The 25682-nt window shown below is 44.5% G+C and overlaps 2 protein-coding genes across 6 annotated transcripts in view; one reads left to right on the top strand and one right to left on the bottom strand.

Moving 5' to 3' along the window:
- Window positions 1-23462, top strand: part of pi4kab (phosphatidylinositol 4-kinase, catalytic, alpha b) — a 29938-nt gene extending 6476 nt beyond the window's left edge. For 3 of the 5 annotated variants that reach the window (XM_080531278.1, XM_080531276.1, XM_080531277.1), the window contains exons 15-53: window positions 67-250; window positions 408-511; window positions 1444-1612; window positions 1705-1755; window positions 5749-5857; window positions 6268-6404; window positions 6566-6699; window positions 6884-6966; window positions 7061-7131; window positions 7346-7470; window positions 7612-7693; window positions 8136-8219; window positions 8412-8501; window positions 8624-8743; window positions 9892-9984; window positions 10137-10293; window positions 10471-10598; window positions 10830-10988; window positions 11264-11415; window positions 12862-12969; window positions 13331-13458; window positions 13933-14088; window positions 14311-14390; window positions 14731-14930; window positions 15072-15159; window positions 17825-17992; window positions 18081-18134; window positions 18281-18401; window positions 18498-18627; window positions 19422-19565; window positions 19699-19769; window positions 20122-20228; window positions 20400-20504; window positions 20661-20786; window positions 21021-21141; window positions 21247-21406; window positions 21571-21660; window positions 22020-22103; window positions 22245-23462. In XM_080531278.1, coding sequence (XP_080387404.1) covers window positions 67-250; window positions 408-511; window positions 1444-1612; window positions 1705-1755; window positions 5749-5857; window positions 6268-6404; window positions 6566-6699; window positions 6884-6966; window positions 7061-7131; window positions 7346-7470; window positions 7612-7693; window positions 8136-8219; window positions 8412-8501; window positions 8624-8743; window positions 9892-9984; window positions 10137-10293; window positions 10471-10598; window positions 10830-10988; window positions 11264-11415; window positions 12862-12969; window positions 13331-13458; window positions 13933-14088; window positions 14311-14390; window positions 14731-14930; window positions 15072-15159; window positions 17825-17992; window positions 18081-18134; window positions 18281-18401; window positions 18498-18627; window positions 19422-19565; window positions 19699-19769; window positions 20122-20228; window positions 20400-20504; window positions 20661-20786; window positions 21021-21141; window positions 21247-21406; window positions 21571-21660; window positions 22020-22103; window positions 22245-22296 — 4525 coding nt within the window. In that variant the 3' untranslated portion in view covers window positions 22297-23462. Of the gene's footprint in view, window positions 1-66; window positions 251-407; window positions 512-1443; window positions 1613-1704; window positions 1756-5748; window positions 5858-6267; window positions 6405-6565; window positions 6700-6883; window positions 6967-7060; window positions 7132-7345; window positions 7471-7611; window positions 7694-8135; window positions 8220-8411; window positions 8502-8623; window positions 8744-9599; window positions 9615-9891; window positions 9985-10136; window positions 10294-10470; window positions 10599-10829; window positions 10989-11263; window positions 11416-12861; window positions 12970-13330; window positions 13459-13932; window positions 14089-14310; window positions 14391-14730; window positions 14931-15071; window positions 15160-17824; window positions 17993-18080; window positions 18135-18280; window positions 18402-18497; window positions 18628-19421; window positions 19566-19698; window positions 19770-20121; window positions 20229-20399; window positions 20505-20660; window positions 20787-21020; window positions 21142-21246; window positions 21407-21570; window positions 21661-22019; window positions 22104-22244 lie in introns of all 5 variants that reach the window. The other 2 variants (XM_080531279.1, XM_080531280.1) reach the window with 1 other exon arrangement.
- Window positions 2268-5460, bottom strand: serpind1 (serpin peptidase inhibitor, clade D (heparin cofactor), member 1). The gene is made up of 7 exons (XM_080531281.1): window positions 5316-5460; window positions 4697-4948; window positions 3932-4575; window positions 3529-3677; window positions 3291-3415; window positions 2934-3078; window positions 2268-2686 (listed from the first exon to the last, which is right to left on the bottom strand). Exons 2-7 carry the CDS (start codon window positions 4945-4947, stop codon window positions 2495-2497), a joined length of 1506 nt encoding a protein of 501 aa, XP_080387407.1. The 5' UTR covers window position 4948; window positions 5316-5460; the 3' UTR covers window positions 2268-2494.
- Window positions 23463-25682: the final 2220 nt, after the last annotated feature.

Raw genomic sequence — 25682 nt, 5'->3', positions numbered from 1 at the left:
CAAACCTTGCCATGTACTTCATCAACCGAAATGCTCTGATCAACCACATCTCACTCTCTACCCTAGGGATGCCCACCTGATCCCAGACCACACCATCCGAGCACTGGGTCACATCGCTGTGGCTCTTAGAGACACTCCAAAAGTCATGGAGCCCATCCTACAGATCCTACAGCAGAAGTTCTGCCAGCCACCTTCCCCGCTCGACGTACTAATCATAGACCAACTGGGCTGTATGGTCATCACTGGAAATGTAAGTTATTCCACGCACACGCACATGCACACGCACACGCACACGCACACACACACACACACACACACACACACACACACACACACACACACACACACACACACACATGCGCTCACACCCCAACCCTAACACCTACCCCCAATCCTCTGGGTTACAGCAATACATCTACCAGGAGGTGTGGAACCTGTTCCAACAGATCAGTGTGAAGGCCAGCTCAGTGGTGTACTCTTCCACCAAGGACTACAGAGACCATGGCTACAGGTACAGTGTTACTGTAAGGCCTTTGGCCTCTAGTCTAGTTTTGTCACTCTCGTTGTCTTTGTTTCTTTGCTTTGTTTTTCTGTTCTGTCTGTCTATGAAATCTGTTAAGCGTCCGTGGGTTTGAGAAAGGCGCTATTTAAATCTAAGCTATTATTATTATTATTATGATTATTATTATTACTTCACCAAGAACTAGAAAAAACAGGCATCAAATACAGGTGGCTTTGGTATTGTTCATGTTAAATGTGACACAGTCCGGTTGGAAGGGCCGCAACTCAGCAATTGTCACAGTTTTAGGATCACTGAATACCTATAATTTGTTAGCAAATCTAGCTAATTTAAGAATGCATTCGGGGGCGTTTTCTGGTGGTTTCAGGGGCATATGGTAGTTGTTCAAAGTAACAAGATGGTGGCTACTTCACTTAACTGGACATGAGGATACGTTCCACTACAGTATCTGAAATAAACACTCTATGTATTAAAAATAAAATAAAAACACCTTCTAAATACATTCTCTTACTAGCAGGCTACTCTGTTACTAGCATAGTTACTAGCATTAGCTAAATACTGTATATCATTTAAGTATCTAGCTAAATCATTGCTTTCCATGTACTGTATAAAGAATGCTCAGTGGATCTACTCCTTAGTCTGTGTGGAGAAGCAAAGGGTATTGTCTGCTTTATGTGTGCGTGTGCGTGTGCGTGTGCGTGTGCGTGTGTTTGTTCAGCATGTGAGAAAGATAGAGAGAATGATGAAAACAAAACTCATTTGAAAGCTTATAATCTGCCCTTTCATCATCTGTCAAAAACTGAAAAATGACCCCCCTACCTGGCACTTTTTTTTTACCTGACCCTGTCACAAATGGTAATGATACCATTAGTCTTTGTTGCTTGTTTATGTTTTTGGTTTGGTGTGCTGCATCCCTACCACAGATACAGCTCCCTTGCAGTGATAAACGCTCTGGCCAATATCGCAGCCAACCTGCAGGGGGAGGTGTTAGTTGATGAGCTGATGGTGAATCTACTGGAACTGTTTGTTCAACTGGGCCTTGAGGGCAAGAGGGCCAGTGAGAGGGCCTCAGACAAGGGCCCCGCACTGAAGGTAGGATGCACAGACAGAGACACACACACACACACACACACAACAAATTTGTTTGGAAAGTTTTTTGGTAATTCTTCTTCATCTTCCTTCAGGCATCAAGCAGTGCAGGCAACCTTGGGGTCCTCATCCCTGTCATCGCTGTGGTAAGTATACTGTCTATCCAAGGCCACACATCCATTTTCTTAGTTGAACCATTTATACTTCCAGTATTAATACACCCTAAGCTGGGCAAGCTCTCTGTCAGATCAGATGCTGACACATACCAACCTAACAGATGAATCTGGGCAGTATTTGGTTAGTGTTTAACTTTACTGACGAATGTTTACTCAGATTTGCAGAAAGAACTTCCACTAAAGCTGTACACTTTTCAGAACATCTAAATCCATTACAAATGAAACAAAATAGTCTCAAATGTCAATAGTCGTGTTTGTCTTATTATTTCCTCAACTATAACAACATTACATTAATGTTGTCACAGAAATTAAGCATTGGTACACGTTGGTACACTTTGTTCTACTGACCTCTGCTGTAGACACAAGGAGAGATGGAACATTAACCGACAGCAAATAACACTCTTGACAACCCCCACCCCCTCTCCCCTTAGAGGTTCAAACTGGCCTTCATGGCTAATTGGTTCATTGTAGGATCAGCAGGATTAGTTTGATGAACAGGATGGCTCTGTCAGTGCTTTTATTTAGAATGTATATATATTTCATGATGTACAAATATCCCTGTTAGAATACAAATGACAACATTGTTTAGCAATATTTTATGAACTAGATTAAACCCTGTAACCATCACCATATTCAGTCTCTTCAGATCTACACACAGTGAAGGAATAGGGCCTAGGGGTTGATTTGGGACACAATATTAGTGGCAGGTCTAGCTCTGTGAGGGGTCCACCACCCGTCCCATGAAGACCAGGCAATCTGTGCGGTGCTCATAGATGAAGAAGAGGAAGGGATGGTCGACCACAAAGCGGATCTGGGAGGAGAGGGGCATGAAGCCCACCTGGGTCAGAGCTGCAGCTTCCGTCCCCTCTTCATTCACCGTGATTGTGCCCTGGTGTTTCAACTGAGGACGGAGAGAGCACTTACTGTAGTATCAACATCATTAGTCAAGCTTTTACTCAGTAAGTTAGTTGGTATCGTCATCAAGGAAAGAGGAGATCAAGGTTTGATGGGGACATTGCCTAAATTACTTGATGATTGACTGGAAGTAATTTAGTTTTGACTGTGTTTTAGAAGTTATAGCACAGTGAGGTTCTAATGATGATCTAGTGGTTGAATATGGTGTTTGGTGTTTTTCTGGAGAGACATACCCAGTTAATGGTGATATTCTCTGAGGTCATCCCAGTGAAGTCCCCCTTGTCATCAAACAGGTCGGTCAGGCCCATCTCCTTCAGATTCTCAATCAGGTCATAACTCTGCTCCAGTTTGAACCTGGGAAAGACCACCTCACGTGTCCTGGGGGAAACAAACAACACACAAACAAAGTGGGCTCTTTTAGACCCATATCTCTGATAGCTTTAAGATCACCTCCTACTCCCTCACCTGTTGGTAATGTTCTTTTGCTATCACAGTCTGCTCACATGTTAAGTGGGGATACTGTCTTGCTCCAAGCTTACTATGTGTGGTCGTTCTACCTGTTAGTCAACTGTGGTCAAGAGTGTTCTCACCTGTTGGTCATGTTGTTGAGCCACTTTTTGACCACGGTGGGAGAGATCTCCTGCTCCAGGTTCCTCATGCCAGAGATCTTCCGTGGCAAGGCGATGATCATGCTGATGTTCCCTGCGTACGGGAGCTGTAATAGGATTGGATTTATTTACTCTGGTGCTTTTCCAATGCTGAGAGCACATTACAATTGCAGGGGAATATTGACTACCGGTATGTGGATATAGAACATAATGCATCCACCTGTAGGATATCACACTGTAGTTCATGGTCTGCAGCTGCCATGAAGTTCCCCTTGTTCTGCATCATTGCCACCCGTACGTTTGTTTTCTCGTTTACGCGGAAGTTCCGGTAGTGAGTCATCTCTTTTGGGAATTTCTGCTCCCACGCACCTGTTTGTGGGAATTTAGATTTGGTTTGCCGAGCTTTCGTCAATAAATTGTTTCTCAACTCTAGTTTGACTGAGCAAACAACTTTCTTGCAGTTAAAGATCTCTATGTCCAACTTGATGTCTATGTAACAAATCAGAAAGCATTTATAAGAGCCAGTTTAATATGTCTTCTGAGTCTGGGTGCTTAATACCGTACCTTGCCCTTGTTAACTTTTCAAGTATAGTTAAGGCTAACTGCTTCACTGTTGAACTTACCTTTAAAGTAGAGGTAGTTGAGGAGCATCAACACCATGTTGGGGTCTACACTCTTCAGCGGTTCTTTGATCAGCCCTTTGGTCAGCTTCAGGATGCGTCGGTTGGCCTTGTCCAAAAATGCAGGATCGCTAAAGTCCACCGACTGTGGTTCCGCAAAGTAATATGCCTTTGTGTCCCTACGGAAACCATCTTCCACAGCCACCTCCTTCTTCAGGTAGAGGTCATTTACAGAACGCAGAGTGTAGCCAAAGTTCCTCCTGAACAGCCGGTGCGTGAGCTTCCTGAAGAGCTTGTGCACAGTGGCGTTGTCATAGTGATGGCTGGCGTTGACAAAATCTGAGAATCCCAGCGCTCTGTAGAGCTGTGCCTGGGTTTCAGGCCCTGCCCCCAACGACATCATTCCCATGGCAATGGAGATTCCAGCAGGAGCTAGTAGGATGTTGTCTGTCTGGTTGACGTCGTTACGAATGCTCCTGTAGAGGTTGAAACCGAAGCGGGCATTGACAGAGTTGATTCGTTGAAGACGGGAGCGGCCGTGGAACAGGCGTAGGAGTCTGGCGCGGCGAGTCTTGGGATCCGATGGCTCGGCAAAGATGTCAATGTCCGGAGCAGGAGTGGCAATCTCGTCTATTTCGTCCCCCTCACTGTAATGGTAATGGATTGGTTTGTTTTGGTCAGACAGCTCATCACATGTTGTCATGGTGAAGAGGTGACAAGTTAATAAAACCAATTCATACCCTTCATATCCTTAACTTCTTTACCTACCTGTAGTCATCCCCAGCCAGTATCTTATCAAAGTCAATGTAGTCTTCATCCTCAAATCCCTCCAGTGGAAGATCATTAGTGATTGTGTTCTCTCTGTGGAAGTCCAGGGGGATGGCCTCCATGTCCAGAGCTGCTCCTGGGTCCAGGCCTCTTGGTTCTGGTTCCATAAAGTGAGAGCCCAGGTCTTTGACCCCGGCCAGAGACGGGCTGACCAAGAGACATGACACAGTGATGACTGTGATGACCCACATCCTGACAGACAGAGACAGAACAGCACAATATGGCTTTGAAGGGTTTGAGGAAACTTTCAGTATATGACATGATAGCTGTGTCCCTTCTCTCTATAAATAGAGACAATATTTCACAAAACATTGGGCTAATTTTAAGAGGAGATTTACGCAAGAATTTGTAAAGCTAGCACAATATAACCATTGTCAATATTAAGCCTACTTTTGATTTCTAACATTTTAGCTTATGATTTTGTCTGGAATTTACGCTTTTATCCCTCTCCTTTTTAATAAGACTCCCATTTTTTAACATCACTTAACAAGATGAGTGTGGCCTTTTTAAAATGGATTTTATGCCCCAAATGACAATCATGGTCTGTAAAACGGCTTACCTGTGCTTTCTCTGTGGTGGTGGCTACTGGTGTGTTCGTTCTGTTTGCAACACTGGACAAAGGGCTGAAAGCCCAAACTGAACTTTGATGTGGGCTTCCCCTGAACAAATAGGACAGATCAAACAACAGGCACAAAGTAGTGTGGCTATCTGAAATCTTTAACTCTTCCCAACTCAATATATCACTCTCTTCAAAGTGAAACAAATATCAGATGTTTACAACTTTACTCCTCAAAAGATTGACATTGATAATTAAAAGGGGATTTTCAAACACAATAATTGTGCTAGATCTTAGTCACTGAGGAACCAGTCTTTTGAGAAATTGGTCTTAACTTATTAATACTATATCATGTACAAAGATACTCTCATCAGTAATATTCTTTCTTTCTTCCCTTTCCACCTTTCCCTCCCGTCTACTCTATACCTTTCCACAGCTGACCAGACGATTGCTGCCAATCAAAGAGGCTAAGCCACGCCTCCAGAAGCTGTTCAGGGACTTCTGGCTCTACTCTGTAGTGATGGGCTTTGCTGTAGAAGGATCAGGTAAGTAGGAGGAGAATAGGACAAACAAAGAGAGTCATGTAGAAGTATACACTGTGAAGTGTTAGGTATCAGTATCAGTCCAATCGGCCTCTACAGAAAACTTTCATAGAACTTTCTGTCCCTACCCTGTCCCTTCCCTGTCCTTTCCCTGTCCCACTCCGGACCCTTCCCTGTCCCTTCCCTGTCCCTTCCCTGTCCCTTCCCTGTCCCTTCCCTGTCCCTTCCCTGTCCTTTCCCTGTCCCACTCCGGACCCTTCCCTGCCCCTTCCCTGTCCCTTCCCTGCCCCTTCCCTGCCCCTTCCCTGTCCCTTCCCTGTCCCTTCCCTGTCCCTTCCCTGTCCCTTCCCTGTCCCTTCCCTGTCCCTTCCCTGTCCCTTCCCTGTCCCTTCCCTGTCCCTTATCTGTCTCAGGACTGTGGCCAGAGGAGTGGTATGAGGGAGTGTGTGAGATCGCCACCAAGTCTCCCCTCCTCACCTTCCCCAGTGGAGAACCGCTACGCTCAGAGCTGCAGTACAACTCTGCCCTGAAAAACGACACAGTCACGCAGGTACACACACACACACACACACACACACACACACACACACACACACACACTCACACTCACACCCCAACCCAACCCAACCCAACGCTCACACCTGGGTAGGGGCTAGTTAAGGGTTGTTTTCTAACTGAACTTCCTTGACTCCTTCCTGTCTGTCCTTCCAGGCGGAGTTGAGTGACCTACGCTCCACCATCATCAACCTGTTAGACCCCTCCCCTGAAGGCTCCGCCCTTATCAACAAGCTGGACTTTGCCATGTCTACATACTTGCTCTCAGTGTACAGGCTGGAGTACATGAGGTTAGCTCCTATCACTTCTATAAATACTATATGCTCTAGGTCTATAGGAATGTATGCAAGATGTTAGAAAGACACCTATATATATATATATCATTTCCTTGGATACCCTCCAACCGGCCATGTTAGTGTGCCAAAACCAGCCAACATTAATCAACCCATCCTAATGTATCGCTTTCCCTCTCAGGATGCTGCGTTCTAACGATGCAGACCGGTTCCAGGTCATGTTCCGTTACTTAGAGGACAAAGCCATCCAGAAGGACAAGTCTGGTGAGATGGGTCTGCTCTTCACACAGCCCTTTACTTACCTATCTCTATCTCTTTTTGATGTTTATATCTATCTGACTGAGTGTCTCCTCCTCAGGAATGATGCAGTGTGTGATCTGCGTTGGCGACAAGGTGTTTGATGTCTTCCTCCAAATGATGGCTGAGAAGGTAGGGGCTGTTACTCAGCGCTGGGCCATAGGTGTATTGAGTTTAGGGAACTGTTGGCACCAAATGTTCAATGACCAGCATTCTTGTTTGCAATGCAGTTGAAATGTAGTTTGGCACCAATATGAGGGCCCTTTAAATGAAAAAAAAAAAAGACAAAAAGTTTTCTAAGCTTTATATCTCTCGTAGTCATGCTGAACCCCCTCCCCCCTCTCAGCCCAAGACCAAAGAGCACGAAGAGGAACTGGAACGACACGCCCAGTTCCTATTGGTGAATTTTAACCACACCCACAAGAGGATCCGCAGAGTGGCGGACAAATACCTTTCTAGATTGGCTGAAACGTAAGTGTACCCCCAAACGCTCACATTTCACAGTTTACCATTGTTAACTAGCAAATGGAAACGTTGCTTGATAATTGTGTAAAATGTGTCATAACACTCTCCCTTCTCTCTTGCTCTCTCTCCCCCACCTCACTCTCTTAGCTTTCCACACCTGCTGTGGAGTGGCCGTGTGTTGAAGACCATGTTGGACATCCTGCAGACCCTGTCTCTGTCTCTCAGTGCTGTGAGTACCAGGATGGAGACAGCTGACTATCACACTCAGACAACCACCTGGAGAGAGATAGGTGGAAGCAATAAGAAATCAACTATTGGGGGCGCCAGGGTGGCGTAGCTCAGGCGCATGCCACGTAATCGCAGGGTCCCTGGTTCGATTCCAGCCATCGACCTATCCTGCATGTCATCCCTCTCACTCACCCATCCTCAGCCATCTCTCTCTCTCACCCATCCTTCCTGTCAATCTCTACTGTCTTTATCCCAATAAAGCAGAAATGCCCTAAAAACACATTTTAAAAAAACGAACAAAAAATTCAATAAACTATTCTTCAAGTGGGGAGCAATTACCATAGTGATCAGAATGACCCAGATCTAGGAGTCTCATAGTAGGGGTTGGACGTTGAGAAGAGGTTGGGCATTACATTAAAATATATATTTTTCTCCTTGGTCAGGATATCCATAAAGACCCACCGTACTACGACATCCCAGACACCCCCCACGGGATCACTGTCCCAGACACGTACGAGGCCAGAGAGGTGAGGCTGCACTGCTGTTACACTCACTGCCACAAGGGAGAGAATATAGTTGACTATTTTGACACAGCATTTGTTGGACAGTGTTACCTACCCACACCTCTCTCTCTCTCTCTCTCTCTCTCTCTCTCTCTCTCTCTCTCTCTCTCTCTCTCTCTCTCTCTCTCTCTCTCTCTCGCACTCTCACTCTCTCAGAGCATAGTTAAGGACTTTGCTGCTCGCTGTGGCGAGATCCTGAAAGAGGCCATGAAGTGGGCTTCCTCAGTCACCAAGTCCCACCTACAGGTCAGTAGGTCAACCACATCTTGCTCAAAAGAAGCACCCTTAATACGACACCATGCTCCTTCGAGCACATTGTGGGTGGCAGTAAACAGCTCCAGTCTCTACTGTATGTCTTCCTTCTTTAGGAGTACCTGAATAAGCATCAGAACTGGGTGTCAGGCCTGTCCCAGCATACAGGCCTCGCTATGGCAACAGAGAGCATTCTACACTTTGCTGGATATAACAGACAGAGTACCACACTGGGGGTGAGTAACACACACACACACACACACACACACACACACACACACACACACACACACACACACACACACAATACACCTGTCTCTGACCTGTTTGTCATGACATTGTCCTGTGGAAGTCAGATCGCAGAGACTATCCAATAGCAGATTAAGGTAAGGGCTGTTGTAGACAACCAAGGAAATGACAGCACCTAAATCAAATTCAGTCATTTAGAATCAAAGTGAAAACATTTTAGATGTCAATTTGACTAGACTGACAGCTAGACAACCAGATTATACAGCAGTCTACTATTGACCGATGGAGGACTACAGCTGATCTGTGGTTTGGTTGCGGCGGGGTCAAGATTCTGTGCTTTACTAACATTCATCCAACTTTAACAGCTTTTTGCTGAAACATTGCCCTATAGTTGCCTTATCATGTAGTTGCATTAAAATAAGAAGAGGTGTGTTGTATTTGTTTGTGCTTATGTGCTTATTTCATGTGCATGGAGTTTTTGTATACGTGCTTCATACTGTATGCATGGTGTTATTATGTGTGTGTTTGTGTGTGTGCGTGTGTCTTTTTGAGTTTGGTGTGTGTGTGTTGCAGGTGTGTGTATTTTTCTGTGTGTTGCAGGTGTGTGTATTGTGTGCACTCGCTTTCTCCTGTGTTTGCTCATTCATTTGCTTCATTTGCTATGTCTTGTACTCCATCTCACTCCCGTTGCTTTTATAACCTGCATCGATGTCTGCCTGCCTGCCTGCCTACCTGGTTGTTTGCCTGGTTAATGGACCTACTGGTTTTCTGGTTGCCTGCCTACCTGGGTAACTGGTTGTCCCTGCTGGTGTGTGTGCTGGTCTCCTCCTGTGCCCCCCCCAGGCTGCTTTCCCTCAGGTTGGTCTGAACAAAGCATGACCTGGATGACACCATCTCCAGACGTCATCATAGCACTGTTATACTCACCACTCGCTACTCTTCCCCTCACGGCTTAGGTCAACTCAGTTTGAAATCCAGAGTTTTACCAAGCGCCATGTTGCCGCTTAACTGTTTCAAGATCATTGTCTTGGAACTGTTGGTGCCATTAAAGTTCTGAGTTTCAAGCTAAGTTAACTGAACTCTTTCTATCTGTGGTGCAGCCCTAACAAAGCCCTGCCCTGGTTTACCCCTACAGTCCACCCAGCTGACAGAGAGACCAGCGTGTGTGAAGAAGGACTACTCCAACTTCATGGCCTCTCTCAACCTACGCAACCGCTACACAGGAGAGGTGATGGACTGTTTGATACCTTTTTATGGAGCAAGTTGTGATATTTCTTGTTAAGAAGTTTGGAAGAGGATGGTGGGTGATGCCCAAATGTTGAAATTATTATTTTCTGTGTCTGTGTGTGTCTGTGTGTGTCTGTGTGTGTCTGTCCCCAGGTGGCAGGTATGATCCAGTTTTCAGAGGCAACCCACAGCCAGGCGGACCTGAACAAACTGATGGTCCGTCAAATGAGTGATGCGCTGGATGCTAAAGACCCAGAAGCCTTCACTCAGACCATGTTCAAGATGGCTGCCCTGCTCATCAGCACCAAAGGCAAGTCTGCAATCTGCTACTCTTTCATGATCTGGGTGGTATTTCCCAGAATGGTTTAATCTTAGCATCTGTTCTCTTCCTCTCTTATTCTCTGTCATTCTCTCTCTTCATCTAAATACACTCACTATCCTATTCACACTCACTTTTCTCTCTCTCTCTCTCTCTCTCTTTTTTTAGACTGTGATCCTCAGCTCCTACACCACCTGTGCTGGTCTCCTCTGAAGATGTTTACAGAACATGGTATGGAGACAGCTATCGCCTGTTGGGAGTGGTTCCTGGCTGCCCGAAATGGAGTAGAGGTCCCGGTAAGAGTGTGCGTGTGCGTGTGCGTGTGCATGTGCATGTGCGTGTGCGTGCGTGTGTGCGCCTCTGTCTCTCCCTATAGTGTATGCTTGGGATGGACCTGGCATAGCTGATGACCGTAGAGTTGAAAATGGTGTTTGAGTGACTTATGCCTGCTACCCTCTATCTCTCTGTCTGTAGTTCATGGTGTGTGAGTGACTTATGCCTGCTACCTTCTGTCTCTCTGTCTGTAGTTCATGCGTGAGATGGCGGGAGCATGGCAGATGACAGTAGAGTTGAAGATGGGCTTGTTCTCAGAGGCCCAGGTAGAAGCAGATCCTCTGGCTGCTTCAGAAGAGAGTCAGCCTACTCCCTTGCCACCAGACGTCACCCCTCATTTCCTCTGGATAGAGGTCAGTGCCACTGGGACCTCTCAGGCCACCCTTCTGGCTCTAACTCTGCCACATTTGGTCTAAGCTACTGGTCTTGTTTGAGACTGTCATTGTGTGCCTTATCGTCTCTGAATCTGCCAGATAGGCTTTGAAAATGATCACAGTCTCTCTGAAAGGATGCTTTGGTTCAGCATGATGAGATGAGTTGCAGGGATCAAAGCAATGACTAGGTTAATTCTCCCTCTGGTTAACCCCTGTTGTCCCTGTCCTTGTCCTCTCCCCACCTCCCTCCCTAGTTCCTGGTGCAGAGGTTTGAGATTGCCAAATACTGCAGTGCTGACCAGGTGGAGATCTTCACCACAGTCCTCCAAAGGTCGCTGTCTCTCAGTGTGGGTGGAGCTAAGAGTAGCCTTAACCGCCACGTGGCTGCTATAGGACCCCGATACAGGTACAATATGACAGCTCAAACTGGATTATTGTTTGATTCTGTATTATGTCCATACAGGTACAGTTGGCTTTAAAGGTGCACTCTGTAATTCAAGCAACAACAAAGCAGGCTCCCCACTGAGAGATGTGGCTAGAGAAATGTAACCACTCTCAATTTCATAGACAGAGCTTTGGATGCAAGCACTGATCACACTGAGTCCCGGTCAAATACAGGATCCAATTCAAAATCCTACCACTTTCAAAGCCATTAACAATCTGGCCCCCTCCTACCTTGCCGACCTCGTCCCCCTCCACACCCCCTCCCATTGCCTCAGGTTTGACGACCAAACCACCCTCAAGACCACCAGGACCAAACTCCGGACCTGGGGTGATAGGGCCTTTTCAGCCACAGCCCCGTCCCTCTGGAATGCCCTCCCCAACCCCATCAGACAGGCCAAAACCCACCTCTTCAAGCTCGCCTTCACCACTTAACAAAGCAAAAGTAATCTCAAACTGGTTTCATGAACATGACAATGAGTTCAGTGTTCTTCAGTGGCATTCCCAGTCACCAGATCTGAATCCAATAGTAACACACTAAATCCAACTCAGGATTTAGTGTGTAGTGGCAGAACTCAGCTGCCAGGGTCCTCATCTACACCAAGCCCTGGCAGCACATCACCCCCACCCTCATTCACCTCCACTGGCTCCCGGTCAAGTCCCGCATCACATACAAAATCCTCCTCCTCACCTACAAATCCCTCCACGCCTGCGCCCCCCAGTACCTAACTGACCTCCTCCCCCAGCATACCCCTTCCCGGAACCTGTGGTCCGCAGACATGGGACTGCTATCCACCCCCCGCACCAACCTAGGGACCTTTGGGGACAGAGCCTTCAGCGTGGCCGCACCTACTCTCTGTCCCCATAGTGATCCGCAACGCCCCCACCCTGGACTCCTTCAAATTAGCCCTCAAAACACATCTGTTCTCCAAGGCCTTTGGCCCCTAGTCATTGTTTCAGTTTTGCTTTGTTTGTTTTCTGTTTTGTCTGTCCGATCATTCCCTTGTAAAGCGTCCTTGGGTTTTTTGAAAGGCGTTATATAAATTAAAGTTATTATTATTATTAGTAGTAGTAGTATACCATAGTGCCCTCCGCTTCATTACGGGAGACACATTTACCACACATCTCTATCAGAACGTAGGTTGGCCATCCCTCTATACGAGGAGAAAACAGCATTGCCTTCTGTTTATTTAAAAAAAAAAAAAATCCAATCTCGTAACATCACCTAAATTATAGAACAACTAGTTATGCCATCTGATCACAGTAGTGACTCATTCTTGAGGTTCTGCATGTTTCCACTGACCTTGGAAAAACAGCATTTGTATTGTAAAAGAGACTCTGGTCTCAATGTGACCCCCTGTTATAAATAAATAAATAAAGGTGAAATAAATATTCACTCTTTACTCCCTAGGCTCCTGACTCTGGGTCTGACTCTGCTGCATGCTGATGTGGTCACCAACGCTACCATCCGAAACGTGCTCAGAGAGAAGATCTACTCCACAGCGTTCGACTACTTCAGGTACACACAGAGACACATGCATAAGGGGACTGCAGTGTAATTAGACACCACTAGATGGCCCTGCAGATCAATGCAGCGCTTCATACGCTGAACAAACACTTTTGTTTTTGCTCCACTAACACACATTTAAACACATTTGTGAATACAATTTGAGAGAAATGGGCCTTTTGTGTACATAGAAAAAGTCTTAGATCATTGATTTCAACTTGTGAAAAATTGGAGCAAAAACAAAAGTGTTTGTATTTTATATTTTTGTTCAGTGTAGTTTCATGTACATGTATATGATCTGATCTGAAGTAGTGTGAGACTCCAAGGCTTGAGAAACACAGAAGTACCATAACATCTTTTAATCTCTCCACAGTATTGCTCCTAAGTTCCCCACTCAGACAGAGAAGAGGCTGAGAGAGGACATCAGTATAATGATTAAATTCTATGCCAGCCTGCTCTCTGACAAGAAGTACCTGGCAGCCTACCAGCTGGTGCCACCAGGTACAGTACATTACACCCTAAAACTGAAGATGTATGGTAGAAGGTATCTCTATAGCAGTTATTACAACATGTTAGCAGTTACTATAATATATACCATTTAGCTGACCTGTACTACAACATGTTATTCCTACTGACCCAACAAAGAACAATGTGTCTAGAGCTAGGACCCAGTCATAAGACACGATCCAAGTGGATTGATGTTACATAATCATTGAATTTGTTTTGGCATTTGTTTTGTCTAATGGCAATCAGATGAAATGCCGTTTGAAATGCTAGTGAATGGCTAAGAGATTGAAATGCTAGTGAATGGCTAAGAGATTGAAATGCTAGTGAATGGCTAAGAGATTGAAATGCTAGTGAATTGCTAAGAGATTGAAATGCTAGTGAATGGCTAAGAGATTGAAATGCTAGTGAATGGCTAAGAGATTGAACAATTGATTGGATTATTGATTTTCTTTTTCTTCTGGTCTGCAGACCCTCAGGACATGTCGGTGAACAGCCTGTCTGTCATGGTGGCAGACAGCCGTAGCAGTCTAGATGCGGCAGTGGGCCATAGGCAGCAGGCTGCTCAGGGATGGATCAACACATATCCACTGTCCTCTGGCATGTCCACAATATCCAAGAAATCAGGTAATCACACATTCATCAACCCAAACACCTACCCACCTCAAACTTTGATTCTTATGCCCCACGCTAAAAAGATACATACTCTCTTATACTATATATTTGATCTATATCTATATATATAGAGAGAGAACATTTAATAGGGTATATATATATATATATGCCTATATATATATATATATATAAATGGATAATTGTGTTGGACAATTTTTCTATTGACCGTTACAGGACTTTCTAAGAAGAGCAACAGAGGGTCTCAGCTGCACAAGTACTACATGAAGCGCAGGACCCTACTACTGGCCCTGCTGGTAACTAACTATAGAACAGGGCACCTTTTTTCTTCTCCTTCACAATAGTGTTTCAACACCTCTAAGGGTGACAAGACATGGATAAATTGGGTAGTGGTGGCCTTAGTGGATAGTGGGTTGGACTGGTGATCAGAAGGTCATGAGTTCAAATCCCACCTGGGAATACCACCACTAGTGTGCCCATGAGTAAGGCATTTAGCCCTAAGTTACTCCAGGGAGAATGTCCCTGTAATCTCTAATTGTAAGTCATTTTGCGTCTGCTAATAGTTGAATGTAAATGTAAAGTGCTTGCTTGTTTTAAATGGTGTCTTTCTCCCTCTCCGTGTCTCTGTCTGTCTAGGCCAGTGAGATAGAGCGGTTGACTACGTGGTATAACCCTCTGTCCACCCAGGAGTTGGCTATATCCACAGAGCAGTCAGTAGAGACCAGCATCGCTAACTGGAGGTCCAAATACATCAGCCTGACTGAGAAACAGTGGAAGGACAATGTCAACCTAGCCTGGAGTATAGCACCTTATCTAGCCCTGCAGCTACCAGCTAGGTACAGTAACACACACACACACACACACACGCACGCACACACACAGTCGCACACACAGTCGCACACACACGCACACACACACACACACACACACACACACACACACACACTCATGCACTCTCTGTTGATTTGTTTCCTCAGGTTTAAGAATGAGGCCATCGTGTCCGAGGTGACTCGTCTGGTGCGTCTGGACCCTGGAGCTGTGAGTGACGTGCCCGAGGCTGTTAAGGTGAGACCCCCTACCTGAGAACACTGGTACACTACCATCCATCCTTAGAAAATATGTTCGTCTATTTGTTTATATCCATATTTGTCTCTTTACCACGGTCTATCCTTGTGTTTTATAATTGGTGCTATTGATCATAATGTAATAAAAATAATGATAATAATAATAATAATTATATATATATGCTATTTAGCTGATGCGTTTATCCAAAGCAACTTACATTGATCAGCTCCCCTTTTTACTTTTTAAAAAAAAACTTTTTTATTTTTTCCATAAAGAGTTTTAGAATGTCCCCCTCTCTTTCTGTCCCAGTAGAGATGGTTGTTGTTGTTTAGGTGATCTCTCCTGTTTGCTCCTCTTCTCTCCTCTGCCTTCCTCCCTCAAGCTCTCCAGTCCATTTGGCTTAGTGCTGCCTGGCTAGACTCCCTTAATGAGCCTCTTACCTGTCTACCTGTTTGAGGGGGAGATAGGGAGGGTAGGGTCCTACGGGGCACTCAGCTGTACACAGGTGTATGGAAGGAGAAGCAGACTGCCAGATCATCATGTACTTGTATACACAACACATAGAATCATTCTGCCATGTCATCATGTACCTGTATACACAGCCTCAGCTGTCCTCTGTGGCCTCCTGTTCCATAACAAGCTACGCTCCCTTAGTGGTGCAGCAGGACGTGATGATGAACCTCTCTGACATCTGATGGCTGTTTGTTCCATCTCCTTCTCTTCATTATAGTTCCTGGTCCTCTGTGGGGCCTAGTTAGCAGAACATCTGATGGGATTTGGAACATTGTTGTATAATTAACTCCTCTATCAGAAGAAGTGAGGTAGGTAGTGGCTTTAGTTCGGGCCCAGTGTTAAGGCTTTAGTTAGGGCCCAGTGTTAAGGCTTTAGTTAGGGCCCAGTGTTAAGGCTTTAGTTCGGGCCCAGTGTTAAGGCTTTAGTTCGGGCCCAGTGTTAAGGCTTTAGTTCGGGCCCAGTGTTAAGGCTTTAGTTAGGGCCCAGTGTTAAGGCTTTAGTTCGGGCCCAGTGTTAAGGCTTTAGTTTGGGCCCAGTGTTAAGGCTTTAGTTTGGGCCCAGTGTTAAGGCTTTAGTTAGGGCCCAGTGTTAAGGCTTTAGTTCGGGCCCAGTGTTAAGGCTTTAGTTAGGGCCCAGTGTTAAGGCTTTAGTTCGGGCCCAGTGTTAAGGCTTTAGTTCGGGCCCAGTGTTAAGGCTTTAGTTAGGGCCCAGTGTTAAGGCTTTAGTTCGGGCCCAGTGTTAAGGCTTTAGTTCGGGCCCAGTGTTAAGGCTTTAGTTAGGGCCCAGTGTTAAGGCTTTAGTTCGGGCCCAGTGTTAAGGCTTTAGTTTGGGCCCAGTGTTAAGGCTGGCTGTGTTCGGAATCGGGTACCACGCACTAATACTTGCATACTGCATGAGTATGGACTTAACTTCCCAGATTGCATTTTTCTATGAATGCAGTATATGACATCCTGTCTGTCAACCATACCAGGTTATATATATATACCAGGTCATCATATTCAAAGTTTACAATAATGATTAGCCTACTGTTAAACAAACATGCTCACTCTTTGCTAACTCTATAATGCTAGGTACTTCATGGCAACAAGAGTGTTTAACACTTGAAAAGTAGATGGTAAATGGTACCTTTTGCTTCTTCAAGATGGTCCTGTGTTTTTTGTGAGGATGTCAGCAGTCAATGATCACTTAGTATTAAATGTTTGACACAATACAGTAAGAGATAACTGACATTATAATTCTCAGAACAACCCAGTGTGGACTTTAAATCATTCCCAAGAATGGAAATTGTAACCTCCATTGTACATAATAGTATCCTACCTAGGATAGCCATGGTACTATAAAGAAAACACATGTTGGACATTATGAACCTATGTTTGTTCAAAATGTATATCGTTTTTTTTTTTTGTTAGATATGTTTTGTGTCCTTCTCTTAACACCAGTCGGGTTCCATTGTATTCTTTACTGTGCCGTGTTGGTGGTGTCTACTAGGGGCTAATGACACCAGAGAGTTAACTGAATGGTCAATCAACTTGCTTTTATGAGGCGATAACAGTCTCTAGTACTTTTTTGTTTTGTTTTATTTTGTGGTGATTGTTGTCATTTTTTAATTACAGGCATTTACATAGATATATTTTATAGTTTTAATTATCTATTACATTTCTGCCTATATTCAATATATGCTTAATGGTATGTATTTTCAAAATAGTCAGAGATATTGGTGACTTTCTTGTTTCACTGTATGCATCAACTGCCTGTGGACATGCAGTCCAAATTCGGTGAGTTTCTGATCATTATTCCCAGAGATACATGTGATAAAGCAGGCGCTGTCCCTGATGTCGAATCCAAAATTGTCACAATTTTCAGTTTTGGGGAGGATCCAAATATCCATCCATTTCAGAAAATAGACATATCAAAGATATGAAAAAACATGTGTTGTGCTTTGTTCTACCTCGGGTGGTGGTATCTCAACTTTTGAAAGCTTTAGCTGCTCTACTAGTAGCCACTTCTAGGCTAATCGCTATTAAATTCTATTCTATTCTATTAAATAGTGTGGAAGTATGCAGTTACGCAGGTTACATAGCCTAGCACTAATCCCATTCTAACTGATCTAAGTATAAATCTATATCTCTGTGTTCTTGTCTTGTAACTCTAGTTCCTGGTGACGTGGCACACCATCGACGCAGACTCTCCAGAGCTGAGTCATATCCTGTGCTGGGCACCAGCCGACCCCCCCACCGGCCTGTCCTACTTCAGCAGCATGTACCCCCCTCATCCACTCACCGCTCAGTACGGGGTTAAAGTACTGCGCTCCTTCCCTCCGGTATGTATTCCCCCACGGGAGACACACGCACATTCTGGCGTCTTTACTCACTCTTCTTGCCATCAACTCTTTCTATCACCCTTTCTAGGATGCCATCTTATTCTACATTCCACAAATTGTCCAAGCCCTCCGTTATGACAAGGTGAAGTATTCCATTCATTCAGTGTGCCAAATCGAGAGATTTCTGTCATGTATATTCTATAAGATGTTGGAGTAATAATTTCTGATATTGTGCTGCTCTCCCTCCCTCCCTCCCTCCCTCCCTCCCTCCCTATGACCTGTGGTTAGATGGGCTATGTGAGAGAGTACATCTTGTGGGCAGCCCAGAAGTCTCAGCTGCTTGCTCACCAGTTCATCTGGAACATGAAGACGAACATCTTCACTGACGAGGAGGCGCACCAAAAAGACCGTGAGACACACACACACACACACACACACAAATGTTTGCCCACATAATATTAGATACACACACTCAACCACTGACACACACTCTCTTTCTCTGCAGCTGATATAGGGGACCTGCTGGAGGAGATGGTAGAGGAGATCACTGGTTCTCTATCTGGCCCGGCCAAAGACTTCTACCAGAGAGAGTTTGACTTCTTCAACAAGATCACCAACATATCTGCCATCCTCAAGTACGTCTTCCCTGTAACACCCCATCCCTACAACAATCACACAAAGCATCTCTATCGTTGTTCACACACACACACACACACACACACACACACACACACACACACACACACACACACACAGTTGCCCAAATGAACTGTCTTAACATAACAATATGACCTAACTTAACAATATGATTTGCAAACTGAGAATGAGCCTTTCCATCCAAAGACACAAAGTAGTACAACAAAACTTTCCACAGAATATTGAGTCACTCTTATGCAAAACAATACACATCAGATAATTATCACAGTGGAAGAATAATGTGTTTCCCTAGTGTGCAGATGTTCATTGCCGTGTCTCTTCTCACTAGTGTTTATGTAACCTACTCCCTAAAGCCCCTTGTTGTTCACCCATCAGGTTATTAGGAGTTTGATTATACGACCGTCCATATGGGAACAGGTGTAATGGAGAACTCTGTTTACCCCTGTCAGAGAACGAGTGTTTTCACCTCAGGAGGGGTGCAGTGTGTTCCCCTCTCACCTCATTAAGGCGCTAACAAGAGCTAATTACAACTGTCTAGGGTGGAAACGTCTCTGAACAAACCTCACCTCTTATCTCCAATGGCTCTCCTCTCCCTCACCACCACTCCCACTACCACAAGTTGTGTGAATAATAATTAACTTGTGTGAATAACATCAGAGCCCCACTGACATAATGAAGTCAGGCTAGAATTCATCACACAATGAGTTATTCATAGTTTTCGGCTGTTTGTCTGTTTGTTATTTTATTTTTACTAATATTTTGTCCTCATCAGACCCATCCCTAAGGGGGACGGAAGGAAGAGGGCCTGTCTGAGGGCTCTGTCTGATATCAAAGTCCAGCCAGGATGTTACCTTCCCAGTAACCCAGAGGCCATAGTGCTAGACATAGACTACAAGTCTGGAATGCCCATGCAGAGGTAGGCCCAGACATTATTACCTCCAAAATACACTACAGAAATACAATTACCTCGCATACAAAAGCATAATGAACTCTCTTGATAATGGCCTTAGTCCACTGCTTTGATGCTATACGCTTGTGCCCTACCTCAGTGCTGCCAAAGCTCCCTACCTGGCCAAGTTCAAAGTCAAGAGGTGTGGAGTCAGCGAACTGGAGAAGGAAGGTAATTTGCAGGCACAAACACGCATGGTCTAAAAACAACCTCTTGTCCCTACCATATTTGTTCTTTCAGATCTGAAGGAAGTGGATTAAGTGTAACAATATAGTGGTAGCTCCACCGAGCTTTCCAATGCATCTACAGTACAGGGGAGCATCTGCCATACTACTTTTGCTTCCAGTCCATTTAGATCTGGAAGGGAAGAAGTAGAGACTAGGGTTGTTTCTTGACCCTGCTTTAGTATATCAACTACTGCTACAGGGCCCTCTTTGTGACTTGGTTTAACACTGTGGCCCCCTCTCCTTGTCTCCCTCTCCCCCTTTTCTTGTTTTTCTCTTGATTCTCTCCCCCTCCTCAGGCCTCCGGTGTGGGTCTGACTCTCTGGACGAGGCTGAGAGTGAAGAGGAGGCCCAAAGAATCTGCTGGCAGGCAGCCATCTTTAAAGTCGGAGATGACTGCAGACAGGTTTATTTTTTAGTTAATTTTTCATCACTCACTCCTCTCTCTCTATCTCTGTCCTCTTCCTTCCTGACCCCTTCTCGTTCTCTAAATTACTCCCTCTCTTTTTTCCCTCTTCTTTCTGACTGTCTCTAAATGTCTCTTCTCATGTTCCCCTTCTCCCTCCCTCCTTTTTAGGACATGCTGGCTCTTCAGATCATCGGCCTGTTTAAAAACATCTTCCAGCTGGTGGGACTGGACCTGTTTGTTTTCCCCTACAGAGTGGTGGCTACCGCCCCTGGGGTGAGGCAAAACCCTACCTACTACTACCCTACCCTTACTCAATTACTACCTTACCCAACCTACTCCTACCTTAATGAAGGAACCATACCAGTCTCACTCTTTCTTTCTCTCTCTTCCTCCCCCCTCTGTCTCTCCTTCTATGGTCCCTGGTCTCAGTGTGGTGTGATCGAGTGCATCCCAGACTGTAAGTCTCGTGACCAGCTGGGCAGACAGACAGACTTTGGGATGTATGACTACTTCAGGAACCAGTATGGGGACGAGTCAACACTGGCTTTCCAGAAGGTAGAGGTTCACTATATACCATACTCAGTCATAAAGAACACACACCCAAATGAGGTACTGACTAATGGAATGTATTAAAAGTAAATATGTTTTACAATATATCACAGCTATATGACAAATATACAAGCTTTGTAATTAGTCCTTTGTCCTACAAGCAGTGTACTGGTCCTCATTAGCCCTGCAGTCAATATCAAGATTCATTGTCCCCAATACTGTCTCCCCCCCCTCCCCTAGGCGCGGTATAACTTTATCCGCAGCATGGCAGCCTACAGCCTGCTGCTCTTCCTGCTGCAGATCAAAGACAGACACAATGGCAACATCATGCTGGACAGCCAGGGACACCTCATTCATATCGGTGTGTGTGCGCACTCAAGCATGCAAGCTTGTGTTCCTCCTCAGACTTTGACTTCTAGAATGTTGTACATAATGGTAATGTGTGTGTGTATGTGTTTCTCTGCAGACTTTGGGTTCATGTTTGAGAGTTCTCCGGGTGGTAACCTCGGCTGGGAGCCAGACATCAAGCTGACTGATGAGATGGTGATGATCATGGGAGGCAAGATGGAGGCCACGCCCTTTAAATGGTTCATGGAAATGTGTGTGAGGGGATACCTGGCTGTCAGGTGAGTGTGTCTTTATGTGTGTATACACACACATGTAGAATAATTTGGAATAAAAAGTAGTGCTACCTCCGACATTCGGTTCTGCTTGTCTTCATCATGTCTTGCTCATGCTAATGTCCCTAGTGACCAGTCCCTTATGAAGCTATTTGTATTCCTTTCCCCAGGCCCTACATGGATGCTGTGGTTTCCCTGGTAACCCTGATGCTGGACACTGGCCTTCCCTGCTTCAGAGGACAGACCATCAAACTGCTCAAGTGGGTTGTGTGTGTGTGTGTGTGTGTGTGTGTGTGTGTGTGTGTGTGTGTGTGTGTGTGTTCTTCGGGAGCGGCGTATTGACACCTGAGAACCACTGTGGACACCCGCTCGGCTTATTGATCAACCCACTGGTCTGGTGCGAATAACATCCTGTGTGTGGCAGAACTGGTTGTTGGCCCAGCACTACTGTAACTGACTGTTTCCATAACGTCAAAATGCACTGTTATTATTTATGTCCTTTCGAATTTTACTTTGTATGTGGACATAAATAAAGTATTTAAAATGTGTGTGTGTGTGTGTAAGTGTGTAAGTGTGTGTGTAATAATTAATCAGTCCTTTACCTTGTGTCCTCGTCTAGGCAGCGGTTCAACCCCAGTGTGAGTGAGAAGGATGCAGCCGCCTACATCATCAAAGTCATCCAGAGCTGCTTCCTCAGCAGCAGGTCAGTTAAGCACACCTTCTCCTGCCAGCATCTCTATAGCATGTCAGGTGTTTTTGTGACCCACCAGAGGTTTATTTGTTCCATTTGTTCAGTATCAAAAGCTTCACAATATTAATCACGTTTTCCTGTCATGTTTTTCAGGAGTAAAACCTACGATATGCTCCAATACTACCAAAACCAGATCCCATACTAAGCTTCTGTGCCTACGTGTGTGTATGTGTGAGTTGGTATGTGTGTGTTGTGGTGGGTTGTGCGTATGTGTTTGTTTTTTTGTTGTTAGATATTGATTATTGTGTTTTCCTAATTTTTGGGGGGTGGTCGCTAGGTGTTGGGAGGTCGCTAGGTGTTGGCGATTCTGTGTCTGTTTTGCTTCTTGTTCACCGGAATCCTCCATCCCCTTCTCTTTTTCTTTCTTCCCTCTTTTTTTTCATTCCCCTCCCTCAAATTTTTTTTGCTATTTTGCTGAAATCAAAGTTATTACACTATTGCACTGGCATCTTGACTAATGTGCACTTGAAGAAAATGTTTACTGTTAATGATTTGCACGTTAAGTGAATGAACATTTTAACAGTTTGTGCCAATTTTTAAAGATTTGTAATGTGGGATTATGTGCATTCTGAAACTCTTGATTTATTCTCTGGGGTTGACTATATGTATGTTTAAACTGTTATAGGATACTTGAAGTAGTTATTCTTGACTGGATTCAGTTCTGACCAATGTGGCCTATTCTGTGTCCATGGACTGTACTACTGTGCTTCTCGTTTTAATGGACCAATCAGAGTTATTGAATCTGTGGCATGGTACTTATCGACTGCTTGTATTTAACACTAATAGCTAACCATATGGACATGGGATAAACTGTATGGATATGTGTTTTCTATGTACATTTAGTTGCCAAAGGGAGGTGGGGTTGGGGTGGGGGGGGGGGATTGATGTACAATAGACTTTCCAATGATTTACTTGTAAGGTACAGGTAAACGTGTTGTTATTGATTATGGTTGGGGATGGCAAATGACTTGTATGTCAACCTGCACCAAGAGTGCCCAACCTAATGATAAGCAAAGCACCTTGCATGAATTGTGTGAAAGCCACTAGATTTATCTCTAAAATACAGCCGTCCATGTCTGTATGGTTAGGCCAAGCCTTTATTTAACGTTACTGATTGTAAAGATTCAGCTTCTCTTTGTACTGTATATTTATATCATGACCCATTTTCTGTCTCCTTTTCTATCTTCATGCCTTTTGGATGCGAATGTCTAGGATATGAAATCAAAAAAAAGTTCTACCAAATTCAGTGAATGTTTACCCATCACTGTTGTTAATATTATAAAAGTCATTTGAATGCAATTTCTCTTTTCATCATGGTTGGGGGGGGGGCTCTTTCAGGTAAAGGCGGAGGGACATGTTTCCCTAACTTGTGCAACACATCAGACCTTGGAATTCAATATTGTCCTGTCAATTTCTTACTGTCTCAATAACGTCAGATAATAAAAAGGAACGTGTCTGATTTCATTCTCATTGTCGTTTTAAAAAAAAACGAGGCGCATGACTGGGCAAACACCGCATCCTCGGGTTAACAATTCTCAAGCCGTTAACTTCGTTGCAAATGTAATACATTGTTAGCAGGGGAGTGGTTTATAGTCGTACCGTTATCGAAACTTCTATTCAGAGGAAGTTGTCGTAAATTAGCCGCTAACATGATAGCGAGGATAACCCCAGTGTGTGTCCCTAGTTCACCGTTTGGAAAAATTAAACGCTGGGTGAGCTAAAACATAATGCTGCATTGCTGCTATGATAACGCTGCTATGGCATGTCCATGACCAGCAGAGGGCAGCATACATCATCATTTGAGTGTTGCTCATGAAAAGACGGACCTTACTCTTACACCTTGGACCCGTTAATACCAATCAATCATCGCTTGATGCCACAGCCTATTTGAGTATTGTTGCTGACCTTTATGTGCATTCCTTCATGGCCACAATGTACCCAATGGCTACTTCCAGCATGATAATGCACCATGTCACAAAGCAAAAGTCCTCTCAAACTGGTCTCATGAACATTATTCTTATATACAGTATTCTTCACACCTTTGGGATGTATTAGAACGGGAGATTCACAGCTTGAAAGTGCACCTGAAAAATCGTTTGCGTGATGCAATCATGTCATCATGGGCCAGAATCTCAAAGGAATGTTTTCAACGTCTTGTGGAATCAATGCCACGAAGAATTGAGACTGTTTTGAGTGCAAAGGGAGGCCCTCCCCAGTATTAGAATAGGTATGTTATTGTTAGATGAAAAATATATTCAAAAGAAAGAGAAAAATCCACCTAAAGGTAAAAACCCTAACCCCCAAAAAGGATACAAAATGGCCTGAAATAGAAATATATCAAAGATATATCCTAGAAAAAAAAGGATACAAAATGGCCTGAAATAGAAATATATCAAAGATATATCCTAGAACGTTTTCATAGTAGGCTGTGTTCATGCATTTGCTGATGTCAGTGGCTGAGTGCTAGAGTCCCTGTTGCTCAAAGGCAGAAAAGACCCTGAAGTTATTACACCTGTCAATCTTAACAAGAATCCAGACAGACATCAATGCCCTCTGTCTGCTTTTGAAGTAGTAATGTCTTGGAGCAGTGCTTTTAACATGAGCAGCATTGCTGTGTTTGGCTGCTTACCTGTGCTTACATGTTTCTGCTAGTCGAGGAGAAGGCTTGCTTTGAAGTAGTCCACTCTATTGCTTTAAAGGGGCAATCTGGGATTAGTAAATCCATGTTTTACTTTTAAATTCATGATAGATATTGATTCTTGAAGAGTATAACTTCATGAGCTTAGTTCAACTGTCATACCCCGTCAGCACTTTACATACGCTTGTTTTACTCCATTGTTTGTAAACAATACAATTGTAAACAAACAGTTTATAGCTTCAAAACATGGTTAAAACAATAATGTTGTTCTCATGGAAGGTCAGTCCATAACATTGTCTATAAAATTGGGAGTGTTTCCATTTCTCCAGCACCTTCTTTCAGCTGTTTACTTAAAACATTTTTTTTAAAGGGGCAGGCAGCCCACCTTGTTGTGTTAGAATTCCAGAGACAGAAACACACACACACACACACACACACACACACACACACACACACACACCGGTGTTGGCCTCTCAGGGAACTCCTGATCCATGGGTAAATGAAACTTATGAGACCGTCCTCATCCATGGGTACCCTTCAAGGCTAACTCCCTACCCTTCCCACACCAGCTTGCCTCTCCCCTCAAAGACTCAAGTCTAGCTGTTTTGTAGCAAAGAGCTGGTTTAGATATGGCAAGACAATCATGGTCCTTGTCTGGGACGTAATTCTGAGTGATAACTGGGCCAGTCAGGCCGCCGCAACACTAGATGTGCCAGATTCAGCCCTGAAATATTTTTTCTTCTTCTTTTTAGATCGGATGGTCCAATCACCCTTCCAATCATCTCCCTAGGCACTAGCTGTCCCTAATGACTGAAACCAATCAGTAGGCTATATGGGCTTTACTTATATCACCCCTCACACCCCCCCCCCCAAAAAAAAAAGAAGAATCTTCA

Source organism: Nansenia antarctica, assembly GCF_963989245.1.
Source record: "Nansenia antarctica genome assembly, chromosome: 5".
NCBI lineage: Eukaryota > Metazoa > Chordata > Actinopteri > Argentiniformes > Microstomatidae > Nansenia > Nansenia antarctica.
Note: the sequence above shows the minus strand (reverse complement) of the source record. Positions and strands in the feature narration are given on the sequence as shown.

What these genes read in the sequence shown, in the direction of transcription:
- serpind1 (XM_080531281.1), bottom strand. Translation starts at nt 4,947, where the DNA reads ATGTGGGTCATCACAGTCATCACTGTGTCATGTCTCTTGGTCAGCCCG. An exon ending in CTCAACAACATGACCAACAG is followed by an intron (nt 3,079 to 3,290) that starts GTGAGAACACTC and finishes TGTTTCCCCCAG; the next exon opens with GACACGTGAGGTGGTCTTTC. An exon ending in AGAATATCACCATTAACTGG is followed by an intron (nt 2,687 to 2,933) that starts GTATGTCTCTCC and finishes CTCCGTCCTCAG; the next exon opens with TTGAAACACCAGGGCACAAT.